The following is a 14,645-nucleotide window of genomic DNA, read 5'->3' on the forward strand; positions in this document are numbered from 1 at the left end:
TCCCACCCCACCCCCACACGTGTGTGTGTGTGTGTGTCTCTCTCTCTCTCTCTCTCTCTCTCTCTCTCTCTCTCTCTCTGCTTTCTGATCCCACCATGAGTTGAGCACTTTTCCTCCACTGGGCCCTTCCCCCATGATGTGCTGCCTCACCTTAGGCCCAAGGCAATGGAATTGGCCATCTATGAACTGAAACCCCTGAAACTGCAAGCTCCAAATAAACTTTTCCAAATTGTTCTTGTCAGGTATTCTGGTCACAACAATGCAAAAGCTGACTATAACAATTATTATAACATTCCAGACCTTTCTCCTGGCCCTTCCCCATAATCACTGCTTCCTAGGAACATAAGGTCACCTAACCAATTGGTGAGTTTGGGAGAAGAGACAGGACATGCGTGGGTTAGCCCCTTCCTCTCAAACATTCTAGGCTGACATACAGTAAGGGTTTCCCCTGTAGGAAAGGCCTAGAATTGGAAGTGGGAAAATAAGTCTGAACCAGAGGAGTATGAGAACCACTTGTCCTCCTAATTAAGCCTATCTCCCACCAGAGCCCGATGAGTAAAAAGCTGATAGATCTCCCACTCTGATTGCCATATGCCTTTCTCACAACTGGTTCCAAATGTGAGCAGGAAACAGTGTTATCTATCAACTCCTACAACCCAGACACAGACACACAATAAGCACTTCATAAACAGCAGCAGATGATAACTACTACTCAAAATTCTACATATATAAGGATGCATATGTGATGTGTATGTTGCTGATCAAACCCAGGGCCTCTTCCATAGTAGGCAAGCACTTACCACTGAGTCACATCCCCAGCGTTCTATTTAGATTCTAATAAATACTGTCAAATGCAACACATATTATGGAATCCCTCTACAGAACAGAAATGGTGACACCTGAGCAGCAGGTCATAAAAGATGGGATAAGTTCATCAGAAAGACTAGTGCACCTGTTCCAAACAGAAAGAAAAGCATGCATTTGTTGGTATTCCTAGAAATAAAAGCATAGGAATTGTGCAGAATGAGAGACAAGGCAACAGAGGTAAGTAGGGAACAGTTATAGAAGACCATGTCCTAAAAAAGCTTGGGATTTATACTATGCAAGTGAACCTCTACAAGGGCAGAAGAGTGACATGGTCAGAAGATGTCTGTGCCAGAAGACTATGATAATGGTCAGAAACTATGGAGGTCCTTTAAATCCAGTATGTCCAGCTAGAAAGGGCAAAGCTGAACAAAGAAGTCAAAACTGTTTCAGAAAAGTCAACTGACAAAGTAACTATTACCAGCTGCTCCCATGAACATTATCTATTACCCTTTGACCATACCCCTCTACATTCTATTGTCATCTAGCTTCAAAAACCAAAAGTTCTGTCCAATCATATCTGTGTGTGTGTGTGTGTGTGTGTGTGTGTGTGTGTGTAAATCCCATGGTGGGAAAAGCTGCCATCACTGCTGTGACAATCTCCACTTCCTCATACTTCCCCAGCATATCCCCCCATGATAACCCTTAACTGGCACTCCTGACCAGTTAGCCCAAGCACACAACTACCAAGAACTTCTGGGTCAGGAAGTGGCCACCAAAGGCGATCTAGTCCATTCCCAGACTTTTGCAAAGTTTTTCAGCCCAATTCCAGACTCTTTTACCATTGAAACTGTCTTTGTAAAAGTACTCTGCAATTTTCCAGGGCAACCAGAGAGAATATTTGAGTAAAGAGGTTTTCATTTTATCACCAGTCACCACCACCTTGCTATTCTCACCCGAATTTTTTTTGTTTGTTTGTTTTAGTTATACGTGACAGTAGAATGCATTTATGCACTTTGATATATCACACACAGATGGGATATAATTTCTCATTTTTCTGAGTGTACATGTTATAGAATCACATTGGTCATACAGTCACATACATATGTGAAGTAATGTCTGTTCGTTCTACTATCCTTCCTACCCCCACATTCCCTCCCCTTCCCGCCCTTCATTTCCCTCTACCAAATCTAAGGTACCTCTATTCTTCCCTAGTTCCCTGCCCCCCTTATTGTTAATTAGCATCAGCATATTAAAGAAAACATTCAGCCTTTGGTTTTGGGGGATTGGCTTATTTCACTTAGCATGATATTCTCTAACTCTATCCATTTACTGCCATAATTTCATTCTTCTTTAAAGCTGAGTAATATTCCATTGAATATATATACCACATATTCTTTATCCATTCATCTATTGAAGGACACCTAGGTTGGTTCCATAGTTTAGCTATTGTGAATTGAGCTGGTATAAACATTGATGTAGCTGAATTACTATAGTATGCTGATTTTAAGTCCTTAGGGTATAAACCAAGGAGTGGGATAGCTGGGTCAAATGGTGGTTCCAATCCAAAATTTCCAAAGTCTTTATAGTGATAACAATTTATCTAGGTGTGAACTTACCTGTGAGTATAATAGTAAAATCCCAGCCACATGCCACCTGTTGGATAGGACATCCAAGAAGGGATTTGCAGAGGGTAAAATACAGAACATCCTCTGTGTGACCAAGACCCAGCTGCCCATCTTTGTTCAGGCCACAAACAAAAAGGCCTCCTCCATCTGCAAAATAAAGGTTTTGGTGCTAGTATACACAGGAGAAATCACAACTACCAAAGTGAGCAAAGGGGATTCGCTATTTGAAGTCAAAGATAAATAATTTTTTCTCACCCAAGTTAATGTTAATAACCCATGCATGTTCTGAAGACAAATGACATAGGGTCCAGGATCTCAAATCTAGTATCTAAATGGAAACTCCAAGTCCTGGAGCAGAGGCCAATCAATCTCAAAATGGAGCAGCAACTATAACAAGAAGGTCAATGTTCATTTAATAGTTAGAATGTACTAGGGACTGTTCTAAGAACTTTATATGTGAGGTCAATTCATCCTTTAGATATAGTATCTGGGGTCCATAATACTTTCAGAAGTCCATAAGAATGATTTAATTTCAAATTGTTTGAAAACGAAGACAAATTATATAATAGCAATACATATGTAATACAAAATCCAGTCTGGACTATATTAATCTTTACATAAATACCATTGTAAAATATATTTTTATAAGATGTAATTTTCAATATTTCTTTATAGAGGAAGGGGTCCATGAAAACAAAGTACCAAAGATCCATGAAAGTTATAATGTAGCCCTGTTAATTCACCAAATTTCTTCATCCACCACTGTTATCCCCCCATAACAGATGAGGAGACCAAGTCTCAGAAAGATTATCTGCATAAGGCCACACAGCTAATCCATCATAGAACCTGGACTTGAACCCAGGTAGTTTGATTCCAAGGTCATATTCTGAACCAGCTGCAAATGCCCTCCTCTGCAATACTGTAACACATATAGTACTCAGTAAGTACTATCCTAAATACTGTGAAATCTAGCAAGATCCTTGCTCTCAAGGAATATTCAATCTAACCGCAAAGATTTCTCATTCATGTGAAAGTTAAATAATAACATACGGCATAAAATATGATACATGTTGCAACTCTACCACTAATTAGCCTTGTGACTTTAAGCAGTATTCCTCCCTGAACTTCATTTGCATAACGTGGTGGATCTTGGGTGGCCCATAAGATCTCTGAAGTTCTTATAGCTCTAACCACCTAGGATTCTCCAATGGTTATGTGGCTCTTTCAGAAAAATGTTCTCCTCTGCAAAATACAAAAGGCTGAAAGATGGCAACATAACAGCCTAGGGGAAAATGTCCTAAGAAAGAGTAGTTATCTACTTTTGAAGGAAATCACCTGTGATAATTGCAGAGTGGCCCCCTCCTCCTGTGATCCTCCTGACACACTCAGGTTTACAGAAGTCATTCAGTTGCTGGGGCAAAAGCACATCTTCCTTATGGCCAAGGCCAAGTTGGCCATAGCTATTTGCACCCTAAGGATAAAATAAGCCAAGGATGAAAAAATATAAAAACCATATTGTCAATGTCTATTTACCTGTCTCAATCTTCCTCACTCTGACATCCTCTCAGAGCCTACAACAGTTAACAGCTCACTAATTCTTAAAATGTGGGTTCTTATATGCAACCCCCATTAAGATGGCAACGCTCACCTCAGGAAACAGTTTCAAGAGGGATACTTTGCATCCACAACTTACCCAATGATAATATTCACCTTTCCCTTCCAATGCCCCAACACCCCTGTATTGCTTTTGGGAGACAGCATAGAGCTTTATTTATGATAAAAGCTAATTACCTAAGGAAGCTAGAGAAAGAAATATGAGGGGGAGACAAGAACAAACTGGGCAGAAAATACTCTGGAACTAGTTCTTGATGTTTCTCCCCCCAACTTCACTGGAAAACTGGCAACAACTTTCTGTAATCAAAGTTAGCTAAGGATTTTGTGCAAGGTGTGTCATTATTTCATTTGTCCAATGAAAAAGGCTGACAGTGATCTCCAGGGGTCCTTCCAAATGCAATGTTTGTGACCCCAAGATTCACATGGTAAGATTCCTATGAGGGAACAGAGCTTCCCTTAGTAGGCCATGTCTATTGTTGTTATAACACAATAAAATTCCATAATCCCTAATCTGAAACCCTTGCAGTAAATATACTTCAGAAAAAATTTTTACAGGTTTTAAAAGAAAGATGGTGTATATATATATATATATATATATATATATATATATATATATATGAAAACAAAGTACCAAAGATCCATGAAAGTTATAATGTAGCCCTGTTAATTCACCAAATTTCTTCATCCACCACTGTTATCCCCCCATAACAGATGAGGAGACCAAGTCTCAGAAAGATTATCTGCCCAAGGCCACACAGCTAATCCATCATAGAACCTGGACTTGAACCCAGGTAGTAGTTTTATCATATATCCTGCTACAAAGTTCTAAGGCAACATTCCATAACCAAAACAGTAAAACAGTAATATTTTTGCAGCCTATAAATAGCCTATGTCCAATAAGTTTTGGGTTTTCAGAATTAAAGATAAGGGATCATGGACCTACAGGGAAAATCATATTAAGATTTCAGGCTGGGCACAGTGGCACATGCCTGTAATCCCAGCAGCTTGGGAGGCTAAGGCAGGAAGATCGCCTCAGCAAAATTTAAGCAACTTCAGTGAGACCCTGTCTCTAAATAAAATACAAAATAGGGCTGGGGATGTGGCTCAGTGGTCGAGTGCCTTGCCCCCGAGTTTAATCCCCAGTACCAAAAAAAAAAAAAAAAAAAAAAAAGATTTCAGAAATTCTTATAATATTTTTCTAGTTATCTATTCTACATTGCTTCTTCCTGGAGATGGGATAGTAAACGCTTCTAAATATATTGTTTTTGAATTCACCTAAACAAAGAAAAGTGACTTAAAATAATGCATGCGAAACATAAAACAAAATCTTCATAGTGATCCTGAGCTGCAAGGACTACAGGATGCAAGAATAAGACATGGCAGGAGCACAGGTCCCTGAGGTCCTCAGGGGCAATACAAATGCCAAACAATGAATACTCTTCATACTGGGCATTCACCTTTAACTCTCACAGCAACTAAGGAGAAGGACACTATCACTCAGGTTTTACAAATAAAGAAACTAAGACTCAGGAAGCTTAAGTAACTTTCCATAGTTATACACCTGAGTAGGCAATAGGTTAGATTCCACATTCCTTTCACTAGACCCTACTCTTGTCTATAAGGGGGAAAAAAAGGGGACAGGGGGGAGAGGTCAACTATATAACCCTATCTAAAATAGCACTTTACCACCTTTTTTTGCTTTGTTTTTCTTCATATCACTCCTTGACAGTATAGCATATGTTTACTTGTTTTCTGTCTACCTTCTCCACTAAAAAGTAAATTCTATGATGCAGAACTTTGTTTTGTAAAATATTTGCCCTGTATCTGAAACTGTGCTGGCCTAGAGAAGATATACATTATTTATATGGTGAGTGAATGTAAGGCTCTATAAGTCCTCACCTAGGAAAGGTCAGATCAAAGGCACAGTAAGAAGTATAATGCACAGGACTCAGTCAGCCCCAGATCTCCGTGCCTGTCCCATAACCAGACTTGCAGGCTGTTGAACATGAGAAAAGTGAGACATGAGCATTCTGGGGTTCCGAATTATGGTACCAATTTTTGTAAAATGTAGCAAGATACCCTAAACCCAAGCTAAAACAAGATGAAGGAAAATTTAATTCCACCTTTGTTTGTATCCCTTACATTCCAAACACGCCCCACTGTCATCTTTCTCTCTCTCTCACACACACACACCCCTAAAGTAAATCCCCTTGTAATGGACTGAACTGCGATCCCCAAAACTCTTATGTTGAAGCCCTAATCTCTAATACCTCAGAATATGACTGTATTTGGAGGCAGTATCTTTTCAGAGGTTAATAAGGTTAAATAATGAGATCATAAAGGTGGAGCCTGAACCCAATATGATTGGTCTTGTAAGAGACACCAGCAATGCTCACAAAGAAAAAGCCACATTAGACCTTACAAGAAACCAAAACTGCTGACATCTTGATCTTTGACTTGAAACCTCCAGAACTGTGAGAAAATAAATTTCTATTAAACCCCCCCCAGTATAGGATATTTTGTTATTGTAGCCTAAGGAAACTAATACATGCACACAAAGATTTCAAAACAGGAAGAACATACCATCAGCCCTCCAAATACAGGAGCTAGGTGAATTTCAACAATATTTCTATTTCAGTACAATCAAGAACATATATGAAAAGCTTTTTCTATCAGATATTTCCTCTGTCCACAGACATCAGTCTCCTGATGTGAAAAAGCCGGAAACAGCATCTCCATCCCCAGCTCAAGTGCTACCTCAGAGAGTCAGCCATACAGGCCACACCACCCTCTCCCTTCTGCCACACTGCAGCCTTAAATTCAACAAGTGCCAGGCATGGACTGATAATTATTTTTTAAATCAGTCAATAAATGCTGATTTCAATACCAACACATGTGTTGTATGTGTGTTTGTATCCTCCCCAATACAAGAGTTGGAATCTTTCACAACCAGCACATGTGGCTGCCACACAGGGACTCATTCATTCATTCATCTTTTTTTTTTTAAACCCAGGATCAAACCTAGGGCCTCACACGTGATAGGCAAGCTGAGCCACAACCCCAGCCCTATCATTCATTCATTTTTTTAATCAACAGATATATGCTGGAGACCTGCAAGGTGCCAGGCACCAAGAGAGGCACTTCACAGTCTCACTGCCTCCCCTCACAATGTAGCCAAGGAGATTAATATTAGGAAATTGTACCTGCCATTACAATCGTAATGCGTACTCGCAAGAACCACAAGACTTAACATTTGCTTTGCTCCCATGCATGCATGCATGCCACACGCTTCCGTGCACAAAGCATTCTCAGACACACATAGATAGGTCTCACTAAGGCTCGCATCAAGCCAACACCAGCCCAGTCTCCCTGGCCTCCAATACTGGCAAGTTGTGGTCACAGCAGGGTATCCGCAAATAAGCAGGGTCTGCGCCTAGCGTGCTGCCACACACCACGGGCCTCACATCCAAAAGATGCTCTCGCCAGCTATGGTGGCGATAAGGAAGGCCCTCCATCCTCCAGGCAACCCGAGATGGGCGGCACAGGTGGCCCCGTGGGCTCTGAGACCGGGCGATCCTCTCTCCACCCGGGCCTCCACGCAGGCATCCCAGGAGCTCTCCTGGCCAGGGTCACATTCAGTAACTCTTGCCCCTCTGCTGACACAGGCCTCCAGCCCTTACCACCCAGTGGGTGGGAGGCCCTGGAAAGAACAGACCCCCAGACCTGGAGGCAGGTTCCTCCCGCAGCGCCTCAGCCCCTCAAGTCCCGACACCACAACTAGCAGGCCCCTAAATCGCCCCGTTAAGACCCTTCGCTCCCGTGCCTCCTCAAACCCAGCCCAGAATCCTCCAACCCTGTCTCGGCCCCGACCCTTCTGCCCTCTGCCGCCCACGCGGACACCCCCACCTCGCAGGCCTGAGAGCCCCTAGGGCCGCCCCAAGCCCGGGGGCGGAGTCACGTACCCAAGCGAAGAGCGCTGGCCCGGCAGGGGCGGCCTCCGAGGCGGCGCACGGCTCGCGCTCCATGCGGGCACGCTCCGCCGGCGCTTCCGGGAGGGGCTGGCGCAGAGCAGGATTGACGCTGCGGAGACCCCGCGCGGGGGCGGGGCTGTCGACGCGGTGGGGCTGGGCGGGGCCGGGGAGCGGGACCTGTGGTAGTTTCGCGCGCCCCAAGAGACCAGTCGCGGACCAACCAGATCCCGCCAGGCCCGGCCACCCAGGAGGTTCCTCGAAGCCATTCCCCCGCCCCTGGCTTCTGGGGTGCCTGCCATTTGTCTCTCCCGCCCTCTCATCCTCTATTCGTAGTAATAATTCCATACAGGTGCACTACGCTCAACAGTTGGCAAAGCTGCTCCACTTTTAGCTCCTCGGAATCCCACACAACCCAAAGGGGTGTCTGGGCCGGGATTGTGTGATCGCTGAACTGTGGTGCCTTGCTTTTATGTGCATTTGCAAAGCCGAAGGAAGATTTTTGGTAGACGAGTGTGGTGTCCTGCGTTGTTCTTTCCCTTGATTCCCGGAACAGAGGGGGGACTCTCACCTCGCAGCTGAATTGAGGCTGGTTGGCGTCTATTCCTGCAGGCAACCTCCCACCCTCTTTGCTTGTGCATGGCCTACCCTAATTCTGATGGTTAATAACAGATAATTTTCCTCCAACAAAGATTTTTCATATATAATGACTTTTATGAAACATCGTCATACTGCTTGTGGAAGTTAAATAAGTAAAATTTTCCTGAAGGAAAATGTGCCAGTACATATTAGGAATATGGGATTAGGATCTGGGAACAAATAGGGTCACATTCGGTAACCCTTGACCCTCTGCTAACACAGGCCTCCAGCCTTACCACCCTGTGGCTGGGAGCCCATGGGAAGTGTTTCAGAGATGAGCTTCTCCCCAGGCCTTTCCTGATTTTTCACTCCCCACTCCTTAAGGTTTCTACCACCCCTCGCCTTTACCATTCCAGCCTGTGGAATCTTGAGAACATCAGTGATGGTAATAAGACTTTAGAGAGGCAATGTGGTTGTCATTCTCTTGACCTTGATGTGTAGAAACTATATGCCATGTTTGTTGGGGAGGGGGGTGTTACTTTCAGAAATGTAAAAGTTGGACCCTTCCTCTCTTGGCTTTGACTGAGTTCCTAAGGCAATAAGTGCCAATTACTTCTGCATTATAAAGTGAGGTGGAAGATAGCCAAAGCAGAACTTATAAAACAGGTGTCTAGAAACCAGTGTGTGACTTCCAGTCTAAGAAAGGTTGGGGAGGAGAGAAGTCTAATAAGACCCTCGGGCCACAGTTATCAATGTGATGTGAGTCCCACCCATCCCATGTCCAAGGAAAGTTACTTCAGCAGGACTATGAAAGTCTGATGTGTATTCCTGCAGATTGGGCTGGCTGCTGTTTAGTTCATGCTGAGAAACCCAGTGTGTTGTGGTCAATAACAGCTCTGATAGCTGAGCAATAAGAAACTGATGCCTTCTGGAGGTCTTTCACATACAGAGTTACTCAGGATACAAAACCAGATGCACACCTGCAGTCCCACCTACTTGGGAAGGTGAGGCCAGAAGATCACTTTAACCCAGGAGTTCATCCAGCCCGGGCAACATAGTGAGACCCTCATCTCCAACACAGAACAAAAAAGAACATCTGAGTATCTCCTGTGCGAATGTTTCGTATGAACAAACTGGTTCAGACTAAGTCTAAGGAAATTTCCAGAGATGTGAAATGACACCCATAGGAGAATTGACCACTAGCTTCCCAGTGGCTGATGGGGATGGATTCAGTAGCCCCGTCAGAGAGATAACATTTACCCACATGGAGATGTTTTGTCTTCCAAAACACCCTCAAGAGAGCAAGTCAGCATTAAATACTCACCAAGTACAGAAAGCTCTAGTTCACAACAGCATCAGGCCTAAAAGAACTTTTCTATTCCTTAACCCTCCTTTGCACTACTATTCTCCAATCCTGGAGGAGTCTGAGGCATCCTACTGAGTGGGGAAGGAGGATCAAGGAAGAAAAGAAACTAATGAATTTTTTTTTCAATTCTGGAGAAAGAAAAAAAGGATTTAACCTTAACATTTGATGTTTTAAATTTTTACACAGGACTGGACTTTTAAAATATGAAAGTGTGTGCATGTAAAAGGGCATTGGGGGTAAGGAGCTAAGGATTTTTTTTTTAAATCTGCATGTGAGCAACAAAGTGGAGGCAGTGACCTGAAACTTCACCAAAGATGCAAAGAAGAACAACCTTAAAAAAACAGTTTTTAAAAATATATATATTTTTAGTTGTAGATGGACACAATACCTTTATTTATTTATTTTTTATGTGGCACTGAGGATTGAACCCAGTGCCTCATACGTGCGTGCGTGCCAGGCAAGTACTCCACCACTGAGCTACAGCCCCAGCCCCAAATCAGTTTTTAACAGAGTCTAGGAGAGTATATTTATTTTCTAACTTTATGAATGTACATGCATCAATACTTACCTAATCTACAGTAATGTTATATACCTTACTACAGTTTCTTAGAAGTGTTGAGATGTAGCAACTACTTCAACTATGTACATGCCCCTGGGGAGTTCTTCCCAGGTGCAGCATGGTTGGGTTGCAGTTCTTGAACAGGAATAGATTTCACTCTTTGATGGAATCACTTTCAGATGGCTCATCTCCCCTAAGAGGAAAGTAAAAATCCTTGGGCTCACACAGACTATATTTCTGTACAATAAGGGTTAGAAAAATTTTTTTCCATTTTATAATTTTACTTGATCCTCCCAATAATACTAATATGAGTATTGTTGGGATAATTATTTTGTAATTGAGAAAATGCTCAAAGAAGGTAAATGATGGCGTTCCCAGCTCACATTTCTTCTTTTGATACAAGATCAGCTAACTGCTAATCAATTTTTTTCTCACCAAAAACAACTAGAAAAGATGGCAGAAAATATTTTTAAAATCTGTTTCAAGTCATTGGAGAGCTATCAAAGCAGCAGGAACTTGAAGGGCCATGATCTGGAAGCTGAGAGATTATATTTGGCACTACTTTTCTCCTGGAAGCACTTGCTAATTAGCAAGCAATGTCTTGGAGGCCAAGAATCTGGGCTGAAGGCAGCAGCTGAGAAACTAAGCAGTAATTTTAGTAATTTTCAGAGCTGAGGGGAAGGAAGGGTGAGAGCGAGGAAGGGGAAAAAAGTAGAAGTTCAGGTCCCCAAAGAAGTGCAGCCCTGGTACACATTCATAGCTTTCATTTGGAATCCCTAAAGGACTACACCTTGAGAACAGAAGTGAACTGGAAATTGACCAACCTCACAGAGACCCAAGCTCAGCTTCTCATTACTCCATCCCTAACTGAACTAAGATCATCCCATGCCATAATAATACCTGTACTGCCTGCTAGAAGCAAAAGTTAATCCGCTGGAGAAGATAAAATCACACAGAAACTATGGAGGAATCTCTGATTAGAAGACTGATTATGTATTATGTATTATGGTGATTCTTTATATGTAGACAATAAAGTTTCTTTTTACAAAGTTCTCTCACAACATGATTTCTCCTGTAACCCAATGCAGTAGATTTAGTTTAGTAGATTCAGCTTATCTTTCAGATGAGAAACATGAGATCAAGACTCTTCCAAGAACTCTGGAAGGTAGTTACAGGGTTCCAGGTGTGCTTGGCTTCTATTATATCTCATAGCCAAGGTTTTTTTAAAATATTTTTTTTAGTTATCCATGGACCTTTATTTTATTTATTTATATGCAATGCTGAGAATCAAACCCAGTGCCTCACACATGCTAGGCAAGCACTCCACCCCTGAGCTATAATCCCAGCCCCTAGCCATAGTTTTTTTTAAGAAGTATAACACTATGATGGAGTGGGGTTTTTTTTTCAAATATTTTTAGATGATGATGGACCTTTATTCATTTATTTATATATGGTGCTGAGAATCGAACCCAGTGCCTCACACATGAGGCAAGCACTCTAGTACTGAGCCACAACCACAGCCTTATGATGGAGTTTTTAAACTTAAGAAAATTGTTAACATAAATTTAAATCAGTTTCTAATGTATGTTTGACATGCAAAATAAAACCCTTTTGACAACATGAATTTTGTGTTTGTTATCCAGTTTAATAGCAAACTTGAAAATTATAAGTATATATTACATGGTAAGATAAAGACTAGACTCAGATAGACCACAGTTAATATATCCACTTCTAGAAATTAATAAATGGACTTATTATATATTCATTTAGAGAATTCCAGGATTTTCTTTCTTTTTCCATTTTTTTTGGAAGACAACTTAAAAATTGAGAATAATTGTGCACATTTTAGTGGGTCATTGCTACTTATAAATAATTCCAAATGACAAAATATAAGGATTAAGAAATGTAGGCATTATGATGACCAGTTTTTCAGCTTTATTCAAAAAATTCAAGAGGATACTATGTCTTTGAGAAGAATAACTCACTGATAAAGATTGTGAACCAAACTTGCAGTTCAACTCAGTTCTCTTAATTGTGTAACTGTTAACATAATCCTAGATGGTTCAAAGACATATTTAAAATTCAAGAAAATTCTCAGGATTCCTGGGTTACCAAATATCATATATCCAGAGGTTAGAAGAACTGAAGTCCGGTATTGAATATTTCCATTGTTCTGAAGTTGTGAATTATAGTGTTGTGCCTTTAACATTCATTTTAGTCACAAAGTGATTTTAATACCATTACTTAAAATTTGATAACTATGAATCATCACTATGATCAGAGTTGTATGAAAATAACCAGATACAATATGCATAATTTGCCATTTGCTATTATGATTTACTTACGATAGATGTCTTGCAATCAAGTAGACTAACTATAAACTAGCTAATCAACATTTCAAATGGTTTCAGATTAGTTAACATCTATTTACTATCAAAGGTATACATATACGTTGTCAGCTATCAAAATGTATAAGTAAAGATCTGAAATATCATAAATTACTCTTATAAATTCTATTTCCTTGCATAATATAGGGAAATTAAATACAGTTTTTAAAGTTTTGTTTTTGTTTACTTTGAGACAAGGGTCTTGCTAAGTTGCCCATGCTGGCCTCAAATTTAAGATCTTCACACCTCAGCATCCTACATTTTTAAAAAATTTTTATGATTTCTTTTGAAGTCTTAAAAGGATTAAAATCTGGTAATATTTTGAAGTAAAACATGTTAAATGGTAAACAATTTGACTATTGATGTATAAAAAGGCAGAGTTTTTAAAGTAGCTGATTAAACCTGGAAAACCAACTGAAGTATGATCCTTAATATACTATCACTGGAAATTAGATCACTTGGAGAGGAAGCTAATAGGGTATGGCATCCCAGTGCTTCTACATTCCTCTCTGAACCTGTCAAATTTGAAATACTTGGCAAGGCTGCCACATTGAACACCCCATTTCATTCTTATGTGAATAGTGCCATGTGAAGTTGTACAACATTGGCCTAATTTATGGGACACCTGGAGGGAAATATCCAGCAGGAAGTTGAAATTAAGAGGCAAAATTTCAAGTAAGATGCCAGGGTTAAAATTGCAAATATAGGAGTCATCTGAAATAAGAATTGAAGTCATGGATGTGGTTGACAATCCCCACAAAGAGATGACAGAGAGAGCATTAGTCAAAGACAGAAACTTGAGGGAAATCTTCATTTAGGGGATAAGGAGGAGGAAAGGAGCAAATTAAAGAAGCAAAACATGTATCTGGGAATCTAGGTTCACCCATTTATAACAGGAGTGCTGCTACAGTTTAAATCTGGAATGTTCTCCAAAGCCCCATGTGTTAGACTTAGTTAAAGGCTTAGTCCTCAGTGGTAGGTCTTCCAGTCATTGATTAGGGAGTGCCCTTGAACTGACTTGGGGAACCCTGGTGTGTGTAAGAATGCCCCCCCCCGCCCCCGCCCCTCTCTCCAACCCCACTCACTTCTCCACTGTGAGGTGAATGGTTTTTCTCTGTCATGTGTTCCCACCATGATGTACTGCCTAAAAACAATAGGGTCAGCAAACCATGGACTGAAATCTCCAAAACTGTAAGCCAAGATAAGCCTTCCTCTTTATAAGTTTATTATCTCAGTTATTTTGTTACAGCAATGAGACGCTAACACAACTACTTATCCCTATGCTACATAGCTAACACCACATAAACACCAGTCCCTGCAATCCTTACATATTTATAGGTTCAGACCTAAACTGCTCTTCACCTTTTGGACATTCTACTTGCTCCCCTTTTCCCCACCTTCTACCCTCATTGTTTGCCTTTTTATTTCTTAGCCTCACCTTATATCTTGAAAATAAAATTCTCAGAAACCTTGTATTTCTTTCATCTGTCTCAATTTAAACTCTCCCTTTGATAACACTGCCCTGCTAGCCTAAGAAAATACCAGCATGTTACTTGGAACTATATGTCCGAGTACAGGGCCTTGCAAGTGACACCCCCACCAAGTTCCCCTAGGCTTCATAATACTCTAGAACAAAACCAGAATGATGTAATGTCACAGAAAGGAAAGAGGTTCAAGGAGGACAGTCATTTGGGAAGGATCTCTCTAGTACCTACAAAATAAAATGTGAAATTATTAGAC

The 14,645-nt window shown here is 41.1% G+C and overlaps 1 protein-coding gene across 6 annotated transcripts in view; it reads right to left on the minus strand.

The window, feature by feature from the left end:
• Positions 1–8,152, minus strand: part of SERGEF (secretion regulating guanine nucleotide exchange factor) — a 251,564-nt gene extending 243,412 nt beyond the window's left edge. For 5 of the 6 annotated variants that reach the window (XM_081282263.1, XM_081282262.1, XM_081282264.1 and 2 more), the window contains exons 1-3: positions 8,009–8,152; positions 3,768–3,903; positions 2,424–2,579 (exon numbers count right to left, since the gene is read on the minus strand). In XM_081282263.1, the coding sequence (XP_081138389.1) occupies positions 2,424–2,579; positions 3,768–3,903; positions 8,009–8,071 (355 nt within the window). In that variant the 5' untranslated portion in view covers positions 8,072–8,152. Of the gene's footprint in view, positions 1–2,423; positions 2,580–3,767; positions 3,904–7,510; positions 7,884–8,008 lie in introns of those variants that run through there. The other variant, XM_081282260.1, reaches the window with a different exon arrangement.
• Between the last annotated feature and the right edge of the window lie 6,493 nt (positions 8,153–14,645).

This window comes from Spermophilus citellus (assembly GCF_964194105.1).
Source record: "Spermophilus citellus genome assembly, chromosome: 2".
Taxonomy (NCBI): Eukaryota; Metazoa; Chordata; class Mammalia; order Rodentia; family Sciuridae; genus Spermophilus; species Spermophilus citellus.